The 27,420-nt window shown below is 45.5% G+C and overlaps 1 protein-coding gene across 1 annotated transcript in view; it reads right to left on the bottom strand.

Moving 5' to 3' along the window:
* LOC144811522 (patatin-like phospholipase domain-containing protein 2) overlaps positions 1–27,420 on the bottom strand; it is a 245,088-nt gene that overhangs the window by 200,342 nt on the left and 17,326 nt on the right. The window contains exons 2-3 of the mRNA XM_078673863.1: positions 8,028–8,260; positions 6,768–6,833 (exon numbers count right to left, since the gene is read on the bottom strand). Of these exons, the coding sequence (XP_078529989.1) occupies positions 6,768–6,833; positions 8,028–8,260 (299 nt within the window). The remainder of the gene's footprint in view (positions 1–6,767; positions 6,834–8,027; positions 8,261–27,420) is intronic.

Raw genomic sequence — 27,420 nt, forward strand, 5'->3', positions numbered from 1 at the left:
AGTAGTTATTTTTATGGGCAATGCCAACTGTGCCCTGTCCACTGAGCGCCGCAGGTGGCTCCTTATCAAAATCGACCCGAAAGTGGGAGATCTGGCGGACTCTGAAGCGGGCGCTGTCGCCCAGGGGGGCCTGTTCGGCGAACCCTTCGTGAAAGAGCTTGGTAAATTTGTGAATACCTTCACATCCCTTGACCGTGCTCAATCAACGATAAAGAAGGTGTTTCCCCGTGTTTTTCGCGGGGCCGGCCTAGGAAGGGGCCGCTCGGCCGGTCGCCAACAACAACGTCAGACGAATCAGAAGGGCTCCGGAAACTACCAGGATCAATCACGATTCGGGGATTTTTACCCCACACGAGGAAAAAGGGGTAAAGGCAGAGGATACCGTGGAGGAACTGCAGCCTCTAGTCCAGGTGAGAGTTCTCCCTTCTTCCCCACAAGACATATGGGGAAGGATTGCGTGCTGTTTTCACGTGTGGCTTACAATCACGAGCGATGCATGGGTTCTACAGACTGTGAGGGGTTTTCACTTAGAGTTCGAGGGGAATCCGGTGCAAGCCGCCTTGCCGCGGCCTATCCAGTTCTCAGCTCAGGACAGCCTTTTGGTGGAAGAGGAGGTCTCCTCCCTCCTCCGCAAGGGCACCATTACCCGCACTTCTCAGCATCCCCGGCAAGACCGATGGGGGCAAGAGGCCGGTGATCAACCTCTCAGACTTCAATCAATGGCTTCTTTATCGCCATTTCAAGATGGAGGGAATCCATCTTCTCAGGGACGTCCTCAGGCCTTTCGATTGGATGGTCCGCTTGGACCTCAAGGACGCCTACTTGGTGGTCCCCATTTTTCCTCCCCATCGCCGGTTCCTTCAGTTCCTCTGGGTTCCGCACACCTACGAGTTCACATCTCTACCCTTCGGCCTCTTGTCGGCCCCTTGGTGCTTCACCAAGGTGCTCAAGCCGGCGGTGGAGTTCTTAAGGTCCAGGGGTGTCAGGATGATCGTGTACTTAGACGATCTTCTGTTGATGGCAGCTTGCCCGCGCCGCCTGTCCCAACACCTGCAGATGGCGGTGTCGTTCCTTCAGGACCTTGGGTTTGTGATAAACGAGAAGAAATCTCTGTTACAGCCGACCCAGAACATTACATTCTTGGGATTCGTCATAGACTCCAAAGTTTCCACGCTCAGTCTTCCGGTCAGGAAGGTGACCAAAATCCGTCACAAGCTGCGACGGGCTCTTCCAGACCCCAGATTTCCCTCCGCCAGCTGGCCCGAGTAGTCGGCTTATTGTCCGCCTCCATTCAGGCGATTTTCCCGGGCCCTCTGCATTACAGGGCCCTCCAACGCCTCAAAGGGTACTTCCTTCGGAAAGGGTACCCGTATTCACACAAAGTCGGCCTGTCCTCAGAGTCTCGCTCCGAGATCCAATGGTGGCTAGATCACATGGAGGCGTGGAACGGGCGAGCAATTTTCAGGTCCGCCCCAGACATGATTATAGAATCAGACGCCAGCAGGTTGGGTTGGGGGGCCCGATGCGGAGATCTCTCTACCGGCGGGTTGTGGTCACCCGACGAACAGAAGTTACACATAAACTGTTTGGAACTTCTGGCGGGATCTTTCGCAGTACGTTGCTGGACGAAAGATTCAGTTCAGTCCTGTGTGGTACTCAAGATGGACAACGTCTCAGCGGTTCGTTATGTGAACCATTTGGGGGGCACCAAGTCGAAAGCCCTGTCGGATCTGGCGGCAAGTTTCTGGCAATATTGCCTCGACAACCAGGTTTCGGTCACGGCGGAATATCTTCCAGGTCGGGACAATCTGGAGGCAGACTTTCAGTCTCGCTACTTCCGGGACGCCAGCCTTTGGCTTTTGGACCACTCGGTGTTCAGGAGCCTGAGCAACATTTGGGGTCCGTTCTCGGTGGACCTCTTCGCGTCCAGACTGGACCATCAGTTGGCTCGCTTCTTCAGTTGGAGGCCGGATCCTCTCGCTACGGCGACCGATGCGTTTCTCCAGGACTGGAGTGCGGAGCAGGGGTATGCGTTCCCTCCCTTCGCCATGATCACGAGGTTGACAGCGCAAGTTCGCAGGCAAGCGGCAGAGCTGGTAGTGATCACCCCGGTGTGGAAGTCGCAAGTATGGTTTCCAGTTCCTCTGGAACTTTCTTGGGATTTTCCAATCCCACTCCCCCGGTTTCCTACCCTCCTTCTGAGTCCGGACGGAGCTCCTCACCCTCTCGTATCCTTGGGGTCGTTGAGGCTCATGGCGTGGCGGATTTCAGGGGTTGTTGGGAAGCCCCTGGCCTTTCGAGAGAGGCTGAGTCCCTCATCTCGAAGGCGTGAGCAGACAGTACTGTCAAGCGATACAGGTCTGCTTGGTACCGTTGGACCCGTTGGTGTCTGCGACGGGGTTTTGATCCCTTGGTCTCGGATGTGGTCCACATAGTCAATTTCTTGGCCCAGTTGGGCCTGGCTTACAGATCTATCAACACCTTCAGGTCAGCTATCTCTTCCGGTCATCTCCCAGTGAATGGAGCACCGGTGGGTGAACACCCGTTGGTTTGCAGGTTGTTACGGGGCATCCGTCTTTCGTTGCCTCCGGAGCCGCGCAATTCTGCGCTTTGGGACGTTAATCTTGTCCTTAATTTGTTTTTATCCTGGCAGCACAATAGGTATCTCTCAAGGAAAGAGTTGTCGGCGAAACTGGCCACGCTCTTGTGTCTCGTTTCTTGCAGACGAGTGTCAGATGTGCGTGCTATGGATATTTCTGGCAGAGTTTTCACTCCAGAAGGTGTGACGTTCACGTTGCACAGGCGCACAAAGTGTCATACCCGGTCTATCTCATATCCGCGGTTCGAGGATTCTCCAAACCTTTGTGTGGTTCATTGTCTGAAAGCTTATGAGGAGGCGACGGAAGAATTCCGTCCTCCAGGCGAGAGACAACTTCTCATTTCATTGAGAAAAACGTTTAAAGCGGTTTCTTCTCCCACTATTGCCCGGTGGGTTCGTTGGGTGATGCAGGAGGCGGGCATCAACCTTAGCCACTTTCGAGCACACTCCACGAGGGGTGCTATGGCTTCGAAGGCCTTCAGTCTTGGTGCGCGGCTTGAGGACATTCTCAACGCGGCGGACTGGTCTTCAGATTCCACGTTCAAGCGGTTCTATTTCAAGCCGATCTTGAACATGGCACACTTGGTTGTGGGCAAGCTTTGAACAAGCATAATCCTCGCCTCCAGTCCTGACATAGAATGAAAAATTTCCTAGCTAACGTAACGGAAAGTTTCAATTCTATTAAGGACTCGGAGGCGAGGATTATCCCTCCCAGACTTCCTGGAGGAGATCCCCCCGTATGTCAGTAAGTAACAGGTTTATTCTTGTTTGATTGATTTACTTCATGGTATTGACTTTGATGTTCCTCGATACTTCCTCTGGTAATGTGGTTTCCTCTTACCCTCAGGCTCGGATTCCAAGCAAGACGCCTGAAGAGATGGGAGTGGCTGTCTACGCGCTCAGAAAGAGGAGGAAGAGACACTGTGGAGAGACTATGTGAGGGCTGCCGAGGCCCTGATTGGACATTGAGGCTGGACATTCTATTGGTTGTTACCAGGTGTTTCTGTTTTTTTCTTGTTAGACTACATGCCCCTGTGTAATCATGGGAAATGTAGTCTTTGTTATCTTCGCTGCTGTGAATAAAGTGGAGAAAGAAGGCATAATCCTCGCCTCCGAGTCCTTAATAGAATTGAAACTTTCCGTTACGTTAGCTAGGAAATTTTTCATTCCTTTTCCATGAAGAATCTCCAGTAGGCGATTGTGTCAAACGCCGCCGATAGATCTAACAAAATCAAGGCGGCAGCTTTCCGTTGGTCAACCAGTAGTACTACTTCTGAAAGATATTTTTGTATTGATCGCGTATGATCTGGTGACCAGTGTGCTGTCAAGCCAGACCTAAAAGATTTGGCTAATTTCACATCACCCACCTCTAGCAAAAGCTAAAAAGATGTGGGAAGAGCAACTATTAAATCATATTTTATGAAAACCAAATCAAGATTAGTGTTCAGAAGTCGCTAGTGCTTGATGAGAGACTTAGGGGCAGATGTATCATCACCATCATTTGCGATTCCCATATAGCGATTTTTTAGAAATCGCTATTTGAGAATTGCAAATTGGGATGTATGTAGAAATTCGCTATTTTTTAGAGATTTCTTAAAATTCCTTAATTCCGATTAGCAAATTGCTAATCGCAATTAAGGAATGATTTCCCATTCATTTCTATGGGCCAGGAGGCCCATAGGAAGGAATGGGAATTTATTCTCAAATTTGCAATTCTCAATTTGCTAATCGCAAATTGAGAATTATTTCAAGGGTGCAATGGTGTCTTAAGGACACCCTGCGGCACCCCTGAAATTTACATGTGTGCGCATATGGCGCACATACATGCCCTAAGGGCATGTATGAGCACCACATGGCACCTTTAACCGCATGCGCGCTAGCGGTTTTCCCGCTGCGATTTAAAAAAAACAGCGTTACGTGACGAGCTCAGCTCGTCATCTGCGTAGCGCAGGTTACGCCCATGACGAGCCGAGCTCGTCATCAGCCCCGAAGGGGTTAAAAATGCCAAAAAGTGCATTTTTAAAAGAATTTTAATTTTAAAAGAATTCGCAAATTACCACCAACCACAAGTTGGTGGTAATTTGCGATTTCTTAAGGTGAAATCGCAAAAAATTAATGTTTCTTACATAGCGTTTAAGGAATCGAAATTTGCGATTACTTAAATGCTTTTGCAAAATTAAGGAATCGCAAACTTTGCGATTCCTTAATTTTTGCATCATACATACCATTTTGAGAATTTTTAGTCGCAAACGCTGCTTTTTTGCGAATCGCAGCGTTTGCGACTAAAAAATCCCTTGATACATCTGCCCCCTAATCTCAGTTCTGGATACTATTTCTGAGCTAGAACTGGTTATCACACCAGCCCAAAGTTATATAACACAAATGAGGTGCATCAACATATACTGTGGTATACACAAACACACACACCCCTATTATGAGGGCTGGCCATTGACCATAATAAAGTGTGTATTTACTATTCTAAATACACAACACGCGCAGAGGCAAATATAACTGCACTTTTTAGGTTTTTCATGCACTCAACCAAAAGCAGCTAAACACCATGCCGGGATAGGTCCTCCAAATGCACCACTTCTCACAAAGCAAGTGTGTTTGTCTGCTTCTGTCTGGATTTACCCATGCTATGAGGACCAATCAGGTCCTCACAGTGTAGGTTATACATGCCATAAAGAGACACACAGCATGTATCATGGAGCATAGAATACTTTTCTGTTTAGCCTCTCGCCTGGCAACAAACACATCATTTCACAGACTACAAGTAATGTCTTATACTTTTTTTGCCCTGGATGGGAGCATTGGTTAAATGCAAAACAAACAATGACACCATTAGCATATTACTGCACGATGATAAATTAATCTGAAAGGGTTTTTAACTTTCTCAACCTATATATTGATACTGATGCAAGATAGGTAGGGATACATGTGCACTATGGGAGTGGCAATTATGAGAGTGTGTAATTACACTAATCATAACGATCATACAAACCAGTTTGAGAACGCAAGGTAAAAGCAATGCCACCATTTTGTCAGCAGAAACGGCAAATATATACACACACACACACACATATATATATATATATATATATATATATATATAGATATAGATACACCATTATATCTAAAAAAGATTAATAATGAGAATTATTTTGCGGCTCGAAGAGTTTAGGCAATGCAGCTATTCTAACTTTCTACTTGCCCCATAAGGATTGTGGGTCTGAGATGGCTGACCAAGACTCCTGGAGCTCCTACGAGAAGATCACCATTCCCCCTGTGGAGCACCATAGCTGATGGGTTTTGGTTTAGATGAAAACTCCCCCATTTTTACACTCTGTGATCTGTTGAAGAAAGAGCTCAGCCATTGAAGGGCGTTAGCATAAATTCAGGACGCTTGGGGAGATCACAGGACCAGTCCACGGCGGGAGCTATGCAGAAAGAATCAAGATCTTATCCAAATACTATCTAAAGGGTCAGCCTACAGTTTCACCATATCACATGACCAGCTTTTGCTTGCTGTCAGAAGTACCCCACTTGTATGCATTCCAAGGAGTATAACTTCTGGGTGCCAGTAAAGCAGAGTTAGGAGCATGTTCTTCCTTGCTAGAATGTTGGACATGCAGAGAATTCATGCAGCTTTAAAAGTCTGGTGTGAGTTGGCCCACTCGTTTTACAATAAATCCTTAGGCACACCAACCAGCCTGGATCCCCTGTGCAACCCTCGTAGCTGTGTACAGTGTCTCATTTGCAACCCTGATCTGGTAGGTGTTGCACCAGAATTTGCATCGATAAGCTTAATTTTTATGTTATTTGTCCAAAACATGTTTTATTGGTTACCCCATAGAATTGGTATGCATTTTAAAACTAACCCCAATCAGATCAAAAGTGAAGACGTGTACGCTACCAAACTATGATCATTGGTTACTAAGTTGTTCTCTTTTGAGTATGGTTTATGGTAGCCTGATTTTGGCCGAGATACACCCAGGCTTACAAAAACCTCCTCTAGTATAGCATAGAAAGACTCATGCGATTACTGTAGAGGTGCTTTCTGTACATGGTAATAGGCTGCATCGTCATTTCGTATTTTAAAAAAAAATTATCTACAGGCACTGTACTAACTGAAAGAATTATAGAATATTATCAAGGCAATACTTACCACGCCTCTAAAGGAAGGGGGAATTAGCCCACAGTATATTGGGACGAATGAGCTACAAACTAAAGCCTGTGGAGACACAAAAATAATAATTAAACGTGAGTCTGACGAGGCTATTTCAGCAAATAACAGTAAGTCGACAGAATATATTATATTCCCAAAATCGAAACATATCTTGACTCCGTTCTTCTCTTGAAAACAAAACGTTATTCACTGTAGCATACATGAAAGGGTTACGAAGTTGTGCTTGGTTTATTTCTAATGGGTAAACAATTTGATATTTATCATTGAAACTTGTAAAACCTCTGGAATCAACAACTTTGTCAGAGGCAGACGTGAGAAAAAGCATGAAACCTGGTTGAGTTGCTTCGCCTACCCTGGTTGTAGAGTCATCTTACTTGGCTATTTGCTGTGCCATGACAAATATTTGGTTCAGTTATTTACTTTGGAGTTAGGTACAAAAGGGGGTGGTGATGGACGAAGCATCTGAACCAATCAAACACTCACACCCAGTCAAAAGATCTGGGTTTGATCCATCACCGTTCTTTAGCCCACTCTGCCACCCCAGTTCAGACATGGCTATATGCAAATCAGTCTGACCCTGTGCCTCATGGGAACAGTCCAGCCCGAACTGCCAAGCCATGCCTTCCCTGGACCGGAAACAAGCTTCCGAGGATTCTGGGCTCAAATATAAACAAAGCAGACCAGGCAACTCCACATAAGAACTTGAATCATGCCGCCCTGGTCAATTGTTTGAAGTAGACTGTCCAGTGATATCATGGAAAAAAGGAGGAGATTACAAACCAAGAAATAAAATGCAAGAAATTAGACACTACAGATGCTGGAACAATTTGTGAAATTGAGGGCGATGAACAGAAATTCACATTTTGAGTAATAATTAAAATTAATATCAATTAAAAGTGCCTGAGCTGGAGGAGTGTCAATAGGGAGGCATGAGACAGACAGTTTTTGAAAAATACCAAATTATTCGTCCTCTGTGGTTCTCCGAGTTGAGAACTAAATTAAGAAACTGTTATAAACAGCACAGTGGACTAACTGTGACACCATTTCATCCTCTACTAAGAGGATATGTGTGTTGAAAGTAAATCAAGAATTGAAAATTCTAACTTCAGATAGGATACACATCTTGTAGAGCAATTTAACATGATCCCCCATTTTAAACCACTGATGCAGAAAATGCTTCTATTGTTCTAGGACTGTGCACCCTTCTAGTCCTGCAGTTCACTTGACCCTGAAACTCACCTGAATAAGTTCTTCTTTGGAGTCAAATTCTGATACTAATACGTTTTCCCCATCAGAGACACGCGTTAGGGAGATGCAGAGCTTGCCAGATACTCTCAGGTGTGCATCTTCTGGAAGATTTCGGTTAAGTCCATTCTTGAGAACCTTCACCAAGTTGAAATTGGGGTGAAGTGGGCCTAGATTTCGTTTTCTTGCTTCCTTGGCGAGCTCCAAAGCATCTGCACAGCACTGAGCTGAAAAAAGCAAACAGTCTCGTTTCTTTTCATCATATTACTGTTTCTAATATTCGATCACTAGGCATCAAACAATGTGTAGTAAACATAGGACATTATAAAACATTTAATGTGATATTAAAGGGAATGCAGTACATTGATTGAGTGCATTATCAACAATCTGTACGTGCTTACTGAGAGTACTATTTGCTATGCAGCACGTGTGACTAATTTTCTAAAGTTTGTATATGTATTCATTTGTGATATCCTTTAGGCTAGCACTCATTACCAGTTGCTTCAGGGCACCAAAGGGCATATGGAATTGAACAAATAGGTATCAAGTAACCTATTGCAAATAAAATACGGGTGTATTCCAGTTTAAGAGGTTTCACTCCTTAGAATGTGTAGTTTCTGCTGCATACTCATTGTTGAGGTCAGCATGTAGTAGGCCTGTGGTCCTACAGCACCTAAAGTATTGCCTCTATAGAGACCTTACTGAAGGCAGAGGTGGAGATTTTGCCTTGTTCTGCAGATCACGCAGTAATAATTCTGGTTCAGTATGTTCAGGTACTTTGGGCTGCTGACCTGCTTTACTGGTCAAGCAAAACCTTATTGCTTATACCCTTAGGTTGATTAGTGTCAAGATTGACAAATTCAAGATACTTACAGAACTTAGGTGCACTAGAGGAGCAACAACTCAAGGATCAGGAAGTAAATGGGCCTAGTGGCCATGTGCGACTAAGAAGTGTCTTCAAGGTTGTCATTATCACACTGATGGACATTTACAGAGCAATTTAAGGAAGCAAACTCCTATGGATATTGCTTCACAGCTGAATACAAGAAACAGCTCCATGTTCCTGTTCATGGTGAACTACTTGGCTTCTAACCTCTCCACTCCAGTTTATACCAGTTTCATTGTCTAGCTACATTCCTACATCTAGAATCGGTTTCTTCTGCCTTCCCTGTCTACATTCAGAGACTTGTTTGTCGCTCCGATTTGCTGTTATTCCACTCTGATTGGCAGCTCCATATTTCTGTTCACTTCTCAACTTCCACTTCTTGTCAGACTAGCATTATTTCATCGTTCTCAAGAGCCCTGCTGGTTTCAGTTTCCACAATACTTGCCTGGCTAGCCGCTATTCAACATTCTCGTCTCAAAAGAGTATTCCTGGTTTTTTAGTACAATTCTTCTTCTACACTGATCTTCCAAGATCACGGATGGCTATAAAAGACCTGACTCCACTCCCGCTTGGTCTCAAGTTACTTACTGTAAGTGGAGGGTCACTATAAGGTCCTTGTGTGTAGGTGGTCACTTTGCATCGGTCCTTCAGCCTGACAATTATTCAGTTAAAAGACTTGAGTCCTTTCAAGTCTAGAGCTAATCTCACGAATCAATATTGGGCCAGCTTAACCTGTCTCAAATCCTTCCTTACAAGAAACCCTTACAAAGTGGAATCAAAATAAAATCCTACTATTCAAGTAGCAGCTCTCAATTTGACATAACTGGCAACAAATGGGATTGGCTAAAGAAGAAGCCTTCTATACACTGTAATAACACCTGGATGCGTTGCATTGGCACCTGGCAGTGGAAAATACTATCTCAGAGGAACCTCCTCCCTCTGATTATATACAATTTGTGGGCACTTCCACACTTGGACTGGTAACTTTGTGGTCCATGTGCATCTTGCTTTGCAACATTTTGGTGCCCAAATACACCCTGCACGAGAGCTACTGTGTGCTAGGTGCATACAGTGCCTGACTTGGTTGTCAGCAGAAAGTATTATGGCCGTTTCTCTGTTTGGAAAATGGGGAACGACAGAAAGGATTAGCAGGTATGGCAAAAACGGAGAGGAGAAAATACCAGAAGGGTCTGTTTCCCCCATAGTGAACGCATGGAATGATTTAGCATTATAAGCACTGATAAAGTTCAAAAGCCAAGGGCAGAATCACAAGATCAATGGTAAGGAAACACAAGCAGACTATCTGGGTAGGTACTGGTGTTAGCTGTAAAGTTTTAAACTATAACCAGGGCCACTGGAAGTAAGCCGCAGGAGAGGGCTAAATTATGCGGCAAGAAAGGACAAATTATGCAGCACAGTTCATAGAAATATTACTTCATTATTTCGTCATTATTAAACTTGGAAATCCTGTCTGGGCATTGGTTGCACCTCACTAGTACCAGTTTAATATCCAAATATAGCAATAAGCAACAGAAAGGAGACCAGTCCAGCTTTGCAAAGGGCCTTACACTGCACAGAAACATGTCACTGCATTTTTAGTAACTTTTGAACCGTTTGAGCTTGAAACACATTTTTGTTTTTTGTTAAAATGTACATATTATGCGGCAGATGTATTATGTGGCAAATGCGGCAAATCTATAATTATGTGAAAATCGCTGCGGCAACACAATCGCATAATTCTAGTGACTCCCAACTATAAACCTCTTTCATGTAACAATTATTTTTTTCTACAAGTATTACTGCTCACTAACTACTACAATATTCTTCAAGCCATTGCACATGGAGTTCTGGTGGGAAGGAAGGAAGCCTTGCTTTTCCCACAGATTTTGGGTGAATAATGCAGCTGACATGCATGGACTGGACTCCACTAACTACTTTTTTTGGATAGGGTGGAGGTTTCGAGCTGTTTGGCCAAAGGAGCTGATAGGGTGTGCAAGGTTTAATTAATAGTAAACTGGTTGTGTTGCGCCTACCGGCATTGGAGGTCTGAATAAGGTCAGAGACATTGTGTTTTCTAACCAATAATACTAATATTCTATTAGTAATAGGCCTACCTTGCCTCTTATGTTAATGTTAGAAACCAGAAAAGGGTTTTAAGTGCTAGGTTAGCCGACAGGACCAGATTTAGTATTGGCAAAAGTAAGAGATGCAGAGCTCATTTTTAATGTGGAAGATGTTGTGGTAGTCAAAGTAATTTTCAATAGAAAAATTATTGAAGGGATTTGTAAAGGGACTCTGGGCGACGGTAATTCATGGTCATTACGCATGCTGCAGAATCAGCCTTCTTTTTCCTCCCATCGTATGCGAGCTAGATCCAGCTGCATGGGGGTGATCGGGTAGGTGCAACGGATAAGTAATTAGTAAGACTTAAGAATCACGTTGGCCAACCTGTTTGGGTGGACTTAACGCCTCTCAATGCACCAGTCAAGTGTCTGCCAGCGGGGATACGACAGCTTTTAGCATGTGATAGCAGTGTGTGAGGTCAGCAAGGCCTGACCATGGAACTCTCTAGTTTGGGTAATGGGTTTTCATTTTAGTCTGGGTTGTTGTAGATGGGAGTGGTATAGCAATGGTTAGCTCTGTTCAATGGGTGGATAAGATAGCAGTGGAGCCATGAGGTCCTTGAACAGTGTAGCTGGGGAGAAACGGTAGATCTAGGATGCAAAAACATTGTTTTCAGTGTAGACCGGCTACTCATGAGACTATGGAGATGGCAATCTTTTACAGTGTGGGAGGCAGCTTTTTCAGAGGCCTACCATTTTCGTCCGGATGTCCCTAGACCAACAAAATAGAGATTGGCAGGGAAGCTGTAATATTAAACAAATATTTTATTATCAACACTCATGAGTGGGGACTACATCGATACAGAACGCTCAGGCAACGTATGAGACAGTACATGGAGTACAAAAACCATGGTGCTTATATACTGTGATAGTTGCAGTGCAAGCATGGAGGTTCAAAAAGAAGCGGTACAAGTGTACACGCAAATAGCTATTCACATATAAGGGTACATGAGAATCACTTAGTCAACAGAGTGGGAGAATTTACATAGTTGGACATCAGTTAAAATAGCCTGACAGTTAAGTATGTAACAGGTGCATTCTAGCAGCTACAGGCCTTTCTGAGCATGCGCAGTGGTCAGGCTCAGTGCTGAAGGAGTTAACTATAGATGACGACTCCGGCGTAATAGAGAAGCAGGCAACTGTGAAGATGGGGAAGCACATGGCAAACACATGGCTAACTAAAATGGATGCACAATGTATCTGGAGAACCATCACCAGTATACAGAGCGCACAGCAAAAATTAAAGCATATGTTTTTTACAATGCTCACTCAAATTTAAGCAAAACGTACTCAAATGTTCAAAAATGAATTTACTTTTCAATTTGTTGACTCAAAGATGCCAAATGTACTCATGAAAAACACAAAAAAATGTAACAGTATAATAGCTTGAACATGCGATCAAAAATGAAGATAATACAACATTTTATGAACAATGCATGTTAAAACGAGCACTGTATATTCATATCCATGCCCTTCATATCCATGCCCAATGCACTCGGTATACTGGTGATGGTCCTCCAGATACATTGTGCATTTCATAGGCTGGCTGCCTTACAACTGAGCTGCACACTTCTTAGTTAAACAATAGATTGAGGCTACAGATTTTCTTTAAAAAGAGGGTGTGCAATGACTGACTAACTTACAACTAAAATGGATGCCACTAGCAAAATGGCTTCAGCTCATGCTAACAGTGATCTCTGCCAATTTTCTACAGACAACCCTTTTAGCATTAGCTGAAGACATCTCTATGATTTGGAAGGAACAAAGAAAACATCTTGCACATCAATTTGCATCATCGCATTAACTTCTTGATCCAATACATATTGGCCATTCACATTCTTAACGTTGCGTTTGGTAGGTATACAAGCGGAGGCACAAAGGGAACAAAGCATTGGACCACATTGTAGACATAAACAATATAACAGTAGGATCGCAAAAAATATACATAGTATTGTCAACAGTTTCCAGCACCAGGTAACAAATAATGTCCACAGCCAACCAGTTAAAGTCCATGTTCCTGAATCAGGATGAATCTTAGTAGCTATCTTATGCAGTTTAGAGATTGCATCAAAAACTGAAGGGGCGTGATCAGGGATGTAAACAGAACAGCTGCTCCCGATGATGCGACATGCACCAGCTCGATCAGCCAACATGACATCGAGGACCATTCTGTTTTGGAGCAATTTGCAGTTCTTCTGTGATGTTTCCAAGTGCCATAGCTGTTTGGTTGGTTACAGACTCTAAAACACGTGTTAAACGTCTGATTTTCCGACTGTTTTAGGCAGCACCAACAAAGAAGAACAATCCCAAATTAAAGTCAACATATTGCTGCAGTGCAGTGTCAGTCTGATCCACTGCATCATGATTTATTGTCCTCTTATAATGATTCTTAGAAATATCATTATACAGTTTATAGTCTTTATGGTACAATGCAGGAGCCAAAAACACAGGTGGCAACAAAAAGGACACATAGCAAGTTTCTGACCAACCATTGGGTAGATAGTAGTATCCTTTATTCCCAAATCTAAAGTAGGTATTGTGTGATGACATAAAACTGCGGTTTACCCCAGTAATATTCAACGCCAAAGTACAATCGCTTTTCCCCACGGGAACACTTCCAATACCGTTCACACACATGGCTGCTTGTGCTCTGGTAACAGCTATAACAGGAGGCCCATTACACTTGAAAGTTCGAGTATTTGGGAAAATATAGCTCATGGAGGAGTTTCCTCTGTGATACTCCTCCATTTCCCATACAGTTCCTTTAGCTTGTGGATCTCCTTCCTCATCAGGGTAGCACACTTTATTAAGATGAAAATTCGGTCTTCCTACATCAGCATCAGTAATATTAGCAACTTCAGATGTCCATAGCAGCGCAAAACAGGCCCTTCAAGATCCATTGTGTGAAAACAGCAGAGGAATGAAAGGTGTTCCTCCCTTTTTCTGATGAGCTGGTATCATTCCACACATCCAATAGTTAGTAATGTTCGTAGCATTATGGGTGTGGTGCAACATTTGAATGAACACATTGTTGAGGTAGGACATTCTGTGCTGCTGCTCATGATAAGGAAGGGAGAAGTAATAATGGTCAATGGGGACAGGAGTAGTGACCGCTAATAGATTTCGAGCAGGAGTTACTCTCTCTATAACCCATGTTATCGTAGCAATGATGAGAACAATGGAAGTGAGCCCGACAATAAACATGGCCTTTCTGTCACAAACTGTTGCAGCAGTCGATGTCTTCTCCATAGGCATTTTTATCTCGACGTTGAACAACAATGCCGATGGACCTCTAAAGTCCTGGGCAGCCGTTGGGTTCTTCATTGAGAGTTAAGATGGGTGTAACTAAGAAAAAGAGCGTACGCCTCGATCCACTTACTAAAGATACCACTACTAGGACATACTTCAGGTTATTACAGCGTTCAAGCTGGATATAATCCATTTGCAGCAACCTCAAAAGCTGCAGTTGGTTTGGCAAACCCTCCTGTTGGAGTGTGTGTTTCCTTTCCAGGATTATACTGGAGACAAATCAGACAAGACTGAACTATTTTTTTTAGTTGTGCCGGCAATCTCTGGATGATCCCACACTTGCATAATTAGCTTTGCTAGTGAGGATGCTCCAACATGTGCCATCCCATGTTCCATGTGAATCATGGAGTGTAAGTAAGCTGTGGGCAATCTGCATTTGGTCATGTCTTTATTTCTCCAAAAGCCCTCATCATCCAATGTTCCCTCCTTAGACCATTGGTCTAATTCTTCAGCAGAGGCAGATCACTGCATGTCCAGCACCTCTTGCTTGGCATCATACCAACGTTCAGCCTGTGACTTAACCACGTACATAGATGTAGTGCTTCGCTGCATTGCAGTCTCACGGGCTGTGTGATCTGCAAAGGCATTGCCCTGTCCTATTTTAACAGTCACTTTCTTAAGTGCACTACACTAAACAATTGCTATTTTCCTAGAATATGTCAGGGCAGTAAGGAGATTTTGTACTAATTCCTCATGCAATATTTGTGTCCCGTGTGATGTAAGGAAGCCTCTTTCCTTCCAGAGTAGCCCAAAATCATGAGCCACTCCAAAAGCATATCGGCTGTCAGTATAGATATTAACAGACAAATCAGTACTAAGCTCACATGCTCTTGTCAGTGCTATCAACTCAGCTGACTTCTGTGAGTGGGCTGTGTCAACTACTGTTTGAAGTGTTGTGAATGCGCAGCTGATGTTGTACCATCTGGCAATTTGCCACAGAACGAAAACACCCAGGCAATGCACGAGCGACTGGATCAAGGACAGCGGAGAAATATGCACAAGGACGCTGCTTATCACAGTGTGTCTGTGTTAAAACAGAGAGTGCAACCATCTCTCTCGCGTACATAGAGTGTGAAGGCCTTAGTGTACTCTGAAGTTCCTAAAACTGGTGCAGAACAGAGCTTGACGCGACTGTTGAAAAGCATTCTGGCATTCAGTAGTCTATGGGAGAGGCATCGGAGTATCTTGAGTCGAAAAGGCCAACAAGGGTTTAACAATATGTGAAAAGCTAGGAATCCACTGCCTACAAAAAGTAGTAAGGCCAATCAGTGCACGAACATTCTGAGTACGGGGCACAGGCGTGTCTAAAATAACTTGAATGTGGTCCGGTGCGAGTGCACGTCCCTCCTTAGACAGGTGACCTAAATAGGTAACCTGCGGTCTACATTTTCGGGAAACCTTGTGATGGTGAGATGCAAAAAAAGAAAGCAATAACGGTGTTCCTTCTTTACACTGTTCAGGGGTAACAGCTGCCAATAAGATGTCATCAACATATTGTATGAGAGCCACCCCTTTTGACACAGGGAAAGAATCATGCTGTCTTTTTAATGCTTGGCTGTAAATGCTAGGACTCTCTGTACACCCCTGTGGAGCTCTACAGAATCTGAAGGATTGATTATTAAAAGTGAAGCCGAACAAATAACGGCTGTCAGGATGAATAGGTATCGAGAAGAAAGCATTCTTCAAATCGATCACACTGAATGTAGTTGCAGTCGGAGGAACCATAGTAAGAAGTGTTTTGATGTCAGAGACTACTGGATATTGGGGTACTACGATCTAATTAACTTCTCGTAAGTTAATGATAAACCTGTATATTTTAGTATCAGTGTCTTTCTTAAAGATTGGAAGGATGGGACTATTGCAGATATTGTAAGGGACTTCTTCCACAACCCCTACTCCAATCAGATCTTGAACAATACATATTAGTACCTCTTCACCTTCGAGATATTTTATATTGAGGGAGTCGTGATAATGATGCACCTTCCTTTACTTCAATGTGAACTGGTGGGATAACCACTTGTCCCACACCCGTGTCTGATGTAGCCCACAAGGTACCAGGTAGTGATGCCAAAGCAATATCTTCTCTAATGAGACAAGACCTTTCAACCATAGGGTAATTGTCATTCACAATTACATGCACACCTTCTGGGGAACATCGTATCGTAGCACAAAAATGTTTGAGCATATCGAGACCCACAATATTGTCTGGCGTGTTAGGGGGAAAGCAAAAAAAGGCAGGCAGCAGTGAATTTATCAACATGAAATGCAAGCGGCTGTGACAGTAGGCTAAAAGAAGGTGTCCCATCTAATCCTATCAATGTTATTGTTAAGCCAGACAGGGGAGCCCTAGGAACCAATTGTTTAGACAGGGCACAAGTAGCTCCTGTGTCAACCAAAAACCGATCAGTAGAACCCAAAACGTTTGCATTAACATAGGGATCTACTGGGACTTCAACTGATTCCTTACCCCATCCGAGGCATTGCTATGCATAATTAGAATCCTTCAAATCATCAGTCGAATAATCAGAAATGTCATATTGATTTTGCCTGTCAAAAGTATTAGAAGAATTTAGAGTATGCTCCACTGCCTCAAAACTAGTGTGATTATCCATACCGCCCTATTTCCTGAGTTCCCTGGGCGGCTTCTCATTTGGCATCTACCACGCTGATACTGCTGACCTTGCAAAAGTGCGCACTCAAAACGCCAATGTCCAATGTCCTTACAATAAGCACACTGATCGGAAGACAAAGTAGCTTGAGGGAAAGAGGGTGCGCCAGGACGAAACATTGCGTGTCCGCCACTACCACCACCTCCATAAGATGGACCATAAACCTAAGCCAGCATCACCTTTGTTTTTAAATCCTTAGCCTTTATCTTTTATCCTCCTTGCCTTTGTCTTTCAAGTCCTGAGTTTAATAATACTGGGCCATAGTCAAAAGGGAAACTGGGGAAGACGTAGTCAATGAACTCTCGCTGGCCTTTAGGCGACTAGCTATTCCCGGCAACATGTTCGCGACAAATTTGTCAACGGACAGATGCTTGCCCGTGTCATCTGCCAATGACTGCCCACTAAAATCATGGATTGTCTCCTCAAAATGTGTAAAGAAATCAGAAACCGACTCATCCGCTTTCTGCTTACAAGACGCTAACATAGTCCAATCTATCTCTTTAGGAGGTATAAAGGTTTTCAGCTTAGTTATTATAGCCTTTAGGAGGTCCAGTATCTCTTGTTGCGGTTTCTGTGCAGGTTCCCTTTCTACATCTTTTTTCTCCATTTCTGCCCAAATGTCTCCAAAAGCTGTACGATCATATACTTTATGAATAGATCTCCACATATCAGGGGGTAAGATAAGCCCAAAAAACATATCCATATCAGGCAAAGTCATAATGCAAGAACTAATAGCTCCTTCAACTTCTTCATAAAAAGCAGCCAGATTTTTCCGTGGGTTAGGCAAAGCAGCATTAAGAGCCATGACATCTGCTCTACTCCAAGTAGTATAGAACCAATTATAAACAAAATATCAATTCGCATCAGTTGAATCTTTATTGTCACTTGTTCCGGCACCCCTAGGAGGGACATATAAAGGCGCAGCTTCACACATTGGTTTCCCATGAACTACAATATCCTTATCTGTCCCCGGAACTTCCTCCTGCGGCACGGGGTTCTGAGCTGTTTATTCAGCTGCAGCAGCTGCCTTTTTCTCCTCTCGCAAACGGAACGCATCAGTTCGTAGTTTAACCACACGTCTAATTAAATTGGCCACCTGGGAAGGGAGAAAAAGACTGTCACTCAATTGTTTATGATCTGTTTTTATATCAACAGGCTCTAAGTCTTTGGAATGTTTCCTGAAATTTTCTATTATTTCTCCAGTAAACGACTCTGCAAAATATAACTGCTCTGACTCCGGCTATTGCTGAATATTTGCTATAATGTCTGGAGCAGAGGTGTCACCATGAGCTGCTTTACGAGCAGATCTGAGAGTGGCCGCACGGTCAGAGGTCAAAAAGGAGTGAGTCTGTTGTTTAGTGTCCATCACTGTCCCTTTCTGACCAGAGTGAGGTTGATAGTCATCAGAATCATCCTCGGGGACAGAGGGAAAAGTATATGGAGGCGAGATCGATCTAACAAAATTGAATCGTCCTGTGGTTTATTAAGTAGAGGATAGAGAGGGTGCCGGGCAGGGTATTGGCCATTTACCTGTAGACGACACTCCCTCTCCTCTTTCTCTTTGATTTCCTTCATTTCCTGCGCTTTTATATAGATATTTTTGCTCTGTTCTTTTCTAAAGAGTTCTCTTTCCTCACTCTCTCATGCACTTCTTTCTCCCACTTTCGTACACAGTCAAACAAATCTTGTCTACTTTTGCGCTTAAACACACATTGTTCCACATACTGAATCTTTTTAAGATCAAATGACCCATTTATTGGCCATCGTAAATCAGGATCCCTTTTAGTGAATTTATTCAACAGTGCACTATACATTACGGAAATACAGTTTTTAATGTACATATACCTATTCGGTGTCCCCTAAGGGGGAGCTGGCTGACTTCTTTCTAAATCCATGTTGGTACCTCCAAGAAAGCAACGCATCCTTCGAAGCGTGCTTGAAACAGGAATGTCAAAAATATAATAATATACATAATATTATAACAAAATAGTACTTATTGCTAATACAGTACCGTTCAAGAATTCATAAATTAGAGAAAAAATATCCATATTGCCTGCCTATATAAATTGCAACTTCTATAATATCACAAACTAAACCAGAATCTTGGCCAAGTAAATCAAAAACAAAAGTGTCGCTTTTAGCAACCTTACCAAGCAAGAGTCTCCAGCCTCCAGAGGCCAAGCTCTGAATCGACCGAATGGTCACTGTAAGACGAACGCCGACGGGACCTCAGTCAGAGACCGGCACCACCTGGAGGGTAAAATCGGTAAAATCGGAAAAGCACTTCGGTCTGCTATGACAAGGGTCTCCTCAAGAAGTGCACATCCTTAGCGAGATTCCAAACCTCCGTCGCCAATGAGCCCCACGTGACGGACGCCAATTTGTGGGAGGTAGCTTTTTCAGAGGCCTACCAGGGCAGGGGTTCTCCCTTTTTCGTCCTTAAGGCCTTAGACCAACAAAATAGAGATTGGCATGGAAGCTGTAGTACTAAACAATATTTTATTATCAACACTCATCATTGAGGACTACATCGATACAGAACCCTAAGACAATGTATGAGGCAGTACATGGAGTACAAAAACCATGGTGCTTATATATTGTGATAGTTGCAGTGTAAGCATGAGGTTCAAAAAGAGGCGGTACAAGTGTACACACGAATAGCTATTCACATATAAGGGTACATGAGAATCACTTAGTCAACAGAGTGGGAGAAGTTACATAGTTGCGGACATCAGTTAAAATGGCTTGACAGTTACGTCTAACAGGTACATTCTAGCAGCTACAGGCCTTTCTGAGCATGTGCAGTGCTCAGGTTCAGTGCTGAAGGAGTTAACTATAGATTATGACTCGGGCGTAATAGAGAAGCAGGCAACAGCAAAGAGGGGGAAGCACATGGCAAACACATGGCTAACTAAAATGGATGCCACAAGCAAAATTGCTTCAGCTCATGCGAACAGTGATCTCTGCCAATTTTCCACAACAGGTACGTCCAGAGAAAGAGGGTGTGTGGTTAGGTCAAGGAAGATGGTTGAAGGAACACCAACAGGTCATGGAAAGGAGGATCAGCAGGTCCAAAATGGACGCAAACCCAGGTAATCTAGAAGGAATCCAGTAGCTTTGACCAGTAAGTCAAAAGAGAGGCTGGGTAAAGTTGGGGTCAAGTGAACAGTACTTAAGAAATATGGAGTGGGGTTAGTTAAGCTTAAGTGCTTTGTACTTTAGGTAAGAGGGCTGGTTTAGTTATAGATCTACCATTTCACATATTACTTATGCATGTGCAGTTGAGCGTGCTGTCTCACCCAATGAAACTTCTACTCCTCACGTTTACATATCAGCACAAAATACATAATCTTATTTAAAACAGTATGTATTGCAGCTGCATAAGAATCAAAGGCGAGTTTATATATATGGTTTCAAAGCAGAGTAACTTTATCTTTACATTCGGACCATAAACACTTCGGAGGAACGACCTGTGCCCTAGACAGTTGCATCAATCCTAACACAAAACGTAGGCGCTCATGAATTTAACACAAACGATCTTTAAATGCCATAAGTATTTTGCCAGTACCTTCCAGCAGGTACTTAAACACGGAAAGGGCTCCAACTTCAAATCGTTAAATGGGCATTAATTTGTTTTATATATAAAATAATCTGTTAATGAATAAGATGTTTAACTATCCCATGTTTAAACTTTACAGGCACGAGCATGCACTGTCAGGCACAGACAGTTGTTTCTCTTTAAAACCAGCTTATTTGCTAGATTGGCAATGATCAAATCATGAACTGTCCAAGAGAAAAACAAGATATATGTAACTGGCCTTTGACCACAGATTACCTACCGTCCCGATTGCTCCAAGGAATGCGGGCTAAACTTTCCAGGCCTCGAATTTCTAGGAAAAGCTTTACAAACATCGCCTTAGGCAGCAAGTTCACATAACATACTTGGAGCGCATTGTGCTCAGAGGGCATGTCTGAAACCAGCTGCGACTCCTTTTGTAACATGAAAACATAATGTATCTAGAAGCAGGCCTCTGTACTCAAGGAAAGTATCTAGAAGCAGGCCTCTGTACTCAAGGAAAGAATCTAGAAGCAGGCCTCTGTACTCGAGGAAAGAATCCAGAAGCAGGCCTCTGTACTCAAGGAAAGTATCTAGAAGCAGGCCTCTGTACTCAAGGAAAGAATCTAGAAGCAGGCCTCTGTACTCAAGGAAAGTATCTAGAAGCAGGCCTCTGTACTCAAGGAAAGTATCTAGAAGCAGGCCTCTGTACTCAAGGAAAGAATCTAGAAGCAGGCCTCTGTACTCAAGGAAAATCTAGAAGCAGGCCTCTGTACTCAAGGAAAGTATCTAGAAGCAGGCCTCTGTACTCAAGGAAAGAATCTAGAAGCAGGCCTCTGTACTCAAGGAAAATCTAGAAGCAGGCCTCTGTACTCAAGGAAAGTATCTAGAAGCAGGCCTCTGTACTCAAGGAAAGAATCTAGAAGCAGGCCTCTGTACTCAAGGAAAGAATCCAGAAGCAGGCCTCTGTACTCAAGGAAAGTATCTAGAAGCAGGCCTCTGTACTCAAGGAAAGCAATCAATGCGGAACTGACGGCTATTAATGTACTTCAGCGAAAATAAAAAGGCTGATTTATGATTTTAAACTTCACGTCATGTTGATGAATGAATATTCTGTACCCAGCACTAGAAAATTACCATCAATCTCACCAGAGAAAACTATTGAACAAACACTTTCCTCCAACTGGCTTGCAATGTGGTCTCCAGCTTATGCCACTAACAGTGGTGAGTTTGTAGCGGTTACTATGGTTTGCTGTATACCTACTTACACCTTCATGGCAAATATGATAATAAAAGAAGACTTAAGGTTGCCGTGCATCAATGGCAAATACATACAGATATACCCAGTGCTTTAAATGGAATGAGAAATGTTGGGGGTCAGGAGGCAAGGTCAAAAAAGCGTAACTAGGAATCCTTCCCAAGAAACAGCCTAATTGATGGAGGGCATGGCATGAAACGCATTAACTAAAATCCCATGCTTTACACAGCATGCCTCCTGAACAATATTTGTGCGCCCGTCTTGAGTGGTCAGTTATTGTATCCAGAGAGATCGCAGAACAATGAACATACACCCTAAGCAAGACAGATCTATTGGCTGTGCAATGCTTGTTAGCTGTATAAGAAAATGAGTAACAATGATTTTGTTGGGAATAATTAGAACTGAAAATCTTCAAGTCTAAAAAGATTATTACACTGAATTAAACATTATTATGGCTAGTGGAAGAGGGGGGCGTTGTGGCATCCAGAAAGACTCAATCACTCCCATTCTCCTCTTTACACAACTTTCATCTGCCGCCTCTCATTCAGACACTTGATCCCTTTTTCTCCCAACAGTTTTCTGAAATCGTCCGTCTGCATAACAAACAGCTCTCCTTCGTCACTACTTTTCACGGTGCCCTTCGCATGTACTTCCTTGTGCCGCCTTCCCTTAACTATGCTCGCTCTCATATACATGTACACACACACACTTCTCACCTGTAATGTAAACGCAGCATTTTCCTGTGGCACTGTCTAGTTACACCGCTGTTTATACCTCTGTCACACACCATGTGGCTGATGTCCTGTACGCTCTCAGGAACACAAGGAATGAGCGTGTAGTCTTAACAACTTTATGACCCAATTACAAACACTGACAAACTCACATTGCGCTCTAATGTACCAATCATGAACACCCACCCACAAACTGAACTCCCCCAGACACCTACAAGCACTTTAGTTCACAGTATACACTATGCAAGAGTCGCATGAAAAAAACTACAGAAACACACCGAGAAAAAACAAATGCTCTTAGGGGAGGCCGGATAAAATAAAAGATGTAAAAAGTTAAACAGGAGCTGTATCTGGCATGGAAAAACAACGTTTACTCTCATTGTTAAGAAATTAATCGTTTTCTGCCTGTAATGGTAAGGGCTCTGGGACGCCCGTTCCAAAGTAATTTTTCCTATTAGTACCAGGCCTGGCACCTGACAGGAACCACACCACTTAAGGCCCTGGATATATCAAAGTGGTGTTTTTCAAGTCAACTGGCTATCCGGTTATTGCAAGGAATCGAGGGCAACGGGTCTACAGCATTAAAGTTGTTGGGTAGTCTATGCAGCAAATGCCATCCAAACTGCCCACTGTGAGCATAAATGCATTCATCCTGAGTAAAACTCAGTAGGACTCGATTTTGATAACAAACGAGTAATACATACTGTGTAACTGACCAAGATGTGTGTCAAACAGTGGTTAGAATTAGGTAATGTTCTACCACTGGTGGGGTTCTATGTAGTGCATAATGACCGGTTACTCACCGGTAATATTCATTACTCCGAGTCGTAGCCCTCCCCGTCCCAGTCCTCACCCATGAGCATAGCTCCTCCCACCAGAAACTCCCAAGCAACTAAAAACCCATCCCTTCCCTCCAGGCCACACCCACACCCTAAGGCATATAAACATGTGACCCGCCCATCCACATCCTGTACCACCAAGCACAAGAAGCCGAACAGGGAGGGAGGGATGGGAACCAGGACTGGGACGGGGAGGGCTACGACTCGGAGTAATGAATATTACCGGTGAGTAACCGGTCATTACCTCCTCGTCAGCCCTCCCCGTCCCAGTCCTCACCCATGAGCAGATACCAAAGCAAGAATCGGCTTCACACAGGAGCAAAACAGACTCAAGCCGCACATGCAGGAAGGTACACAAGCCGAGCAGAACGCAACCCAGCGTCCCCAAACCCAGGAGACACAGTCCCACACATCAACCAACGACTAGAGGACATAAAAGCTCGAGGAGAACACCCAGCAGCACACACGTAGAACACAGCCAGGGAGGCCCCCCGGAAGCAAGCCCAAGAAGCAGCCACCCCCGAGGCGAGGAACCTCGAACCGACCCAGGCGCCAACACACCACAAGCCCAACAGCAGGCCGCACAGCCAACACAGCCACCGACTGAGAGCAGCCACAAAAGGCCCCTAAACAGGACCAGTCAGCCCAAAGGCAACAAAAAGGGAAAACCACCCCATAAAAAAGGCACCGCAGGAAGGAGGAACACCTCCAGAGCCCGCACAACCGTCAAACAGAGGAGCTGCACCTAAACCCCAGAAAGAGGAACAGGACAGAAAACAGGCAGAACCAGAAACCCCAACAAGGAGCAAAGGAACGAAAGAACGGCGCCAGGAGGAACCATCCAAAACCACCCGGACACCAAGGGGCGCACCGGCCAATGCCCGAAGCATGAAAGGCCAACACATCCGCCCACAGAGTTCGCAGGGAGGACACAGGCCGACCAAGTCGAAGCCAACTGCCCAGAACCCAAGAACCGCACCGGAACCCAATGCAGACACACCCCGTGTCGGACAGAAATCCAGGAAGGAAAACCCCACGACCGGCACATGAGAGGCGAAGGGATTCCGAATCGAGGAAAGGCACACAGCAGGCCCCCGCCCAACAGAAGGACAGGGCAACCACCCCCCAGACAGTGCCGGAGCAAACCAGAGAACAACCTCAACCCAAGGCGACCCCCGGAGATGCAAAACAGGACCAACAACGGAACCCCGAACCAGGTCAGCAAGAGGCTCAACACGGACAGGGAGGGAAACACCCCACGCAGGAGAGACGCCACAAGAACAAAACCCCCGGCAGACAGAAAACCCAAAAGGGGAATACAAAAAGCACCACCAGGGGACACAAACACAGCACAGGCAGGAAGCGAACCCAGGCCTCCGAGGGCGGGCACCACCAAAGGCACAAGAAACACCCACTAGCCAAAGCTCCAAGGTACCACCACACAGTCCGACCAGACCGACAGGAACCTCAAGAGGAGCCAAGGCAGAAAGAGGCCAGGCCAACCGAACCGACCACAGGTGAGAAAGAAAGCAGAAGAAGGACCCAAACTCACACCAGTGCGAGCCTGTGCCACCAGAGGCACAAGACAAACCATCGAGCCAAAGCTCCCCGGTCAACACGAAAGCACCACAAGAACCAAAACCACCAAGGGACACCACGAAAACAGAGGCAGGATATGAACCCATCTCCTGTGCGAGCCCGCGGCAGCAGAGGCACAAGACACACCATAGAGTAACAGGTCCAAGAACAATCAACGCCCAAAAGCCCAAGACAGTCACAGAGGCAACCGCTCACGGGACAGAAAAGGGCAGCCACGCAAGAGGAGCGAACCACCAGCCAACAGGACCACCCGCGGCCAAAGGCCACACCCCCCGGAAACAACAGCAGACAGCCCAAAGAAGCCGGAACCCAAAGCCCCAGAGCAAAACACACCAGGGGGGAACAAGTGCCAACGGGCCCAAGGAACAAACCCCACAGCAGCAGACAACAGCCGCCGAACATGGAGCCACCGGGGAGAAGTGGAAGACTGAGCCCCCAACAACCACCGCAGTCCTTGCAACAGAGCCAGCCCGCAGGGCACCGGCAGGAAGACCCCCCAACCGAGGCGCCGAAACCACCCAATGAACAGTAGCCCCCGAGAGGCGCAAAGAAAGGAAGACTCCAAGAACAGAATCCACCCAAACCGACTCAGGAGCCAGCAAACACCCAGCGAAAGGGCCGGAGCCGGAAGGAAAGAAGAGGAAGAATCAACCAACCGTCCAAGGAAGGGAACACCCGGAACCCCAGAGCAGGTCAAACAGAGTAGCTCAACAAAACCACCCAGTGAGCCAAAGGACAGCAATCACACCAGGAGACGCAGACCATCCAAAAGGCAGCCCCAAAAAGCGGAAATGAACAACACCCCCACTGAACGCAGGAACCACCACGAAGCCGCATGAACTGTCATATGAAAGCAGGCGCCCCAAAGAAGAGGGTACCACACAGGCCCAACAGAAACGAAGCCCCGAAAACCGAGAAAGAAAGCCCGACACATCGCCAGAGAACCCGGAACAGGGCAGCGCAGAACACATCCAGTAGCCCAGCCCAACAAGGAGGGACCAGAAGAAGAGGAAGCACTCAGAAAACCCCGGGACATGTGGAAGGAAGGGACCCACCGGCCGCGTACCACACCACAAAAGGGTCGGGCAATCAAAGTTAACGAAAGGCAGACCAAAAGCCCGCTCACAACTCGTAAACCACCCACACCAAGAAAACGGACTGGAGCCAACAAGAATGACCACAGCCGCCAAACCGAACAAGGGCACCAACGGAACCCCAAACTGGACAGAGCCCCCGAAGGAAAGCCCCACCACAGCAGCCCCACAAGCAGCACCGCCTCCCCAGGCCAAAAGCACAATAGCCATCGAACAGCCACAGAGGACCAAGCCGCAGCCCAACCAAGGGAACCGAAGGACACATCCGCTAGGAAACGCAACAGCAGTCCCAACACAGAAAAAGCATCAGAGGGATCTCAGCCCACAGCACCCGGCAGTCCAAGGTGGCCTCCCAACCAGGCACCAACCAGGCCCGACTACGCCTAACTCCCGAGAGCAGACCAGAGCAGGAGAAACCAGGGAGGCAAGGCCGTAGGCCGCACAGAAAACCCCCACAGCCTCTAGCAGAGGACGGTTTCGACCCATTGACCACTCGGTTATGGGCCCAGCAAGCTTCCGCTGCGCCACTCTGCTCCTCACAGAAGCAACCGAACCCAAAAGCAGGGGCAAGGCACAGACAGAACCGTAAGACCAGAGGCAGAAAAAGATGGATCCAAGGCCTCGCAACAAGCAGGACCATAGAATAAGAAGGAACGTCACCCACAGAAACCAACAGGCACCGAGAAGGCACACCAGCCAGCAGGGATCGACCATCACCACAGCCAGGATACCACAGTGAACCACTGTAAAGGACACCCCGCCGTCAGAGTCAGGGGAAAAACAAGTGTGACAACATCCTTCCACCCCCCCTCAAGCACACCGCTCACAGAGCACAGAAAGAAGGAGGCCAACAAGCCCCATCAACAGGAAAAAGGGGAAAAAGTCTACAGACTTCCCACCTCCCAAGGGCCTAGGGAACCCCAAACCGTCCCAAACACGTAGCAGAACACCGGGAAGCCCGCCCACAGGACTCACCTGAAACCACGTCTGGGGTCACGACAGCAAAGCAATCAGCACATGACAACCGAGAAGGAGCAGCGGAAGACCCAGCGACCACCACCCCCCAGTCACAGCGGAGCCCAAACCACACATCTCCAGTAGGGGAACAGAACAGAGAAAGTAGTGCCCAGACCAAGCAATGCAAGATCCACAAGGGCCAACAGGGAACGCCACACCCCAACAGGACAGTAGGCCAGCCCAAACACGACATAAAGAGGGAGTCCCGGACCCCCCCAAACACTCTGGTCCCACTAAAGCAGGGACTCAAACGCACATGAAACCACATGTACCCAAGGGGAACAAAACAGCCGCCAAGCAGACCGT

The sequence above is a fragment of the Lissotriton helveticus genome, chromosome 1_1 (assembly GCF_964261635.1).
Source record: "Lissotriton helveticus chromosome 1_1, aLisHel1.1, whole genome shotgun sequence".
In the NCBI taxonomy this organism is placed as follows: Eukaryota; Metazoa; Chordata; class Amphibia; order Caudata; family Salamandridae; genus Lissotriton; species Lissotriton helveticus.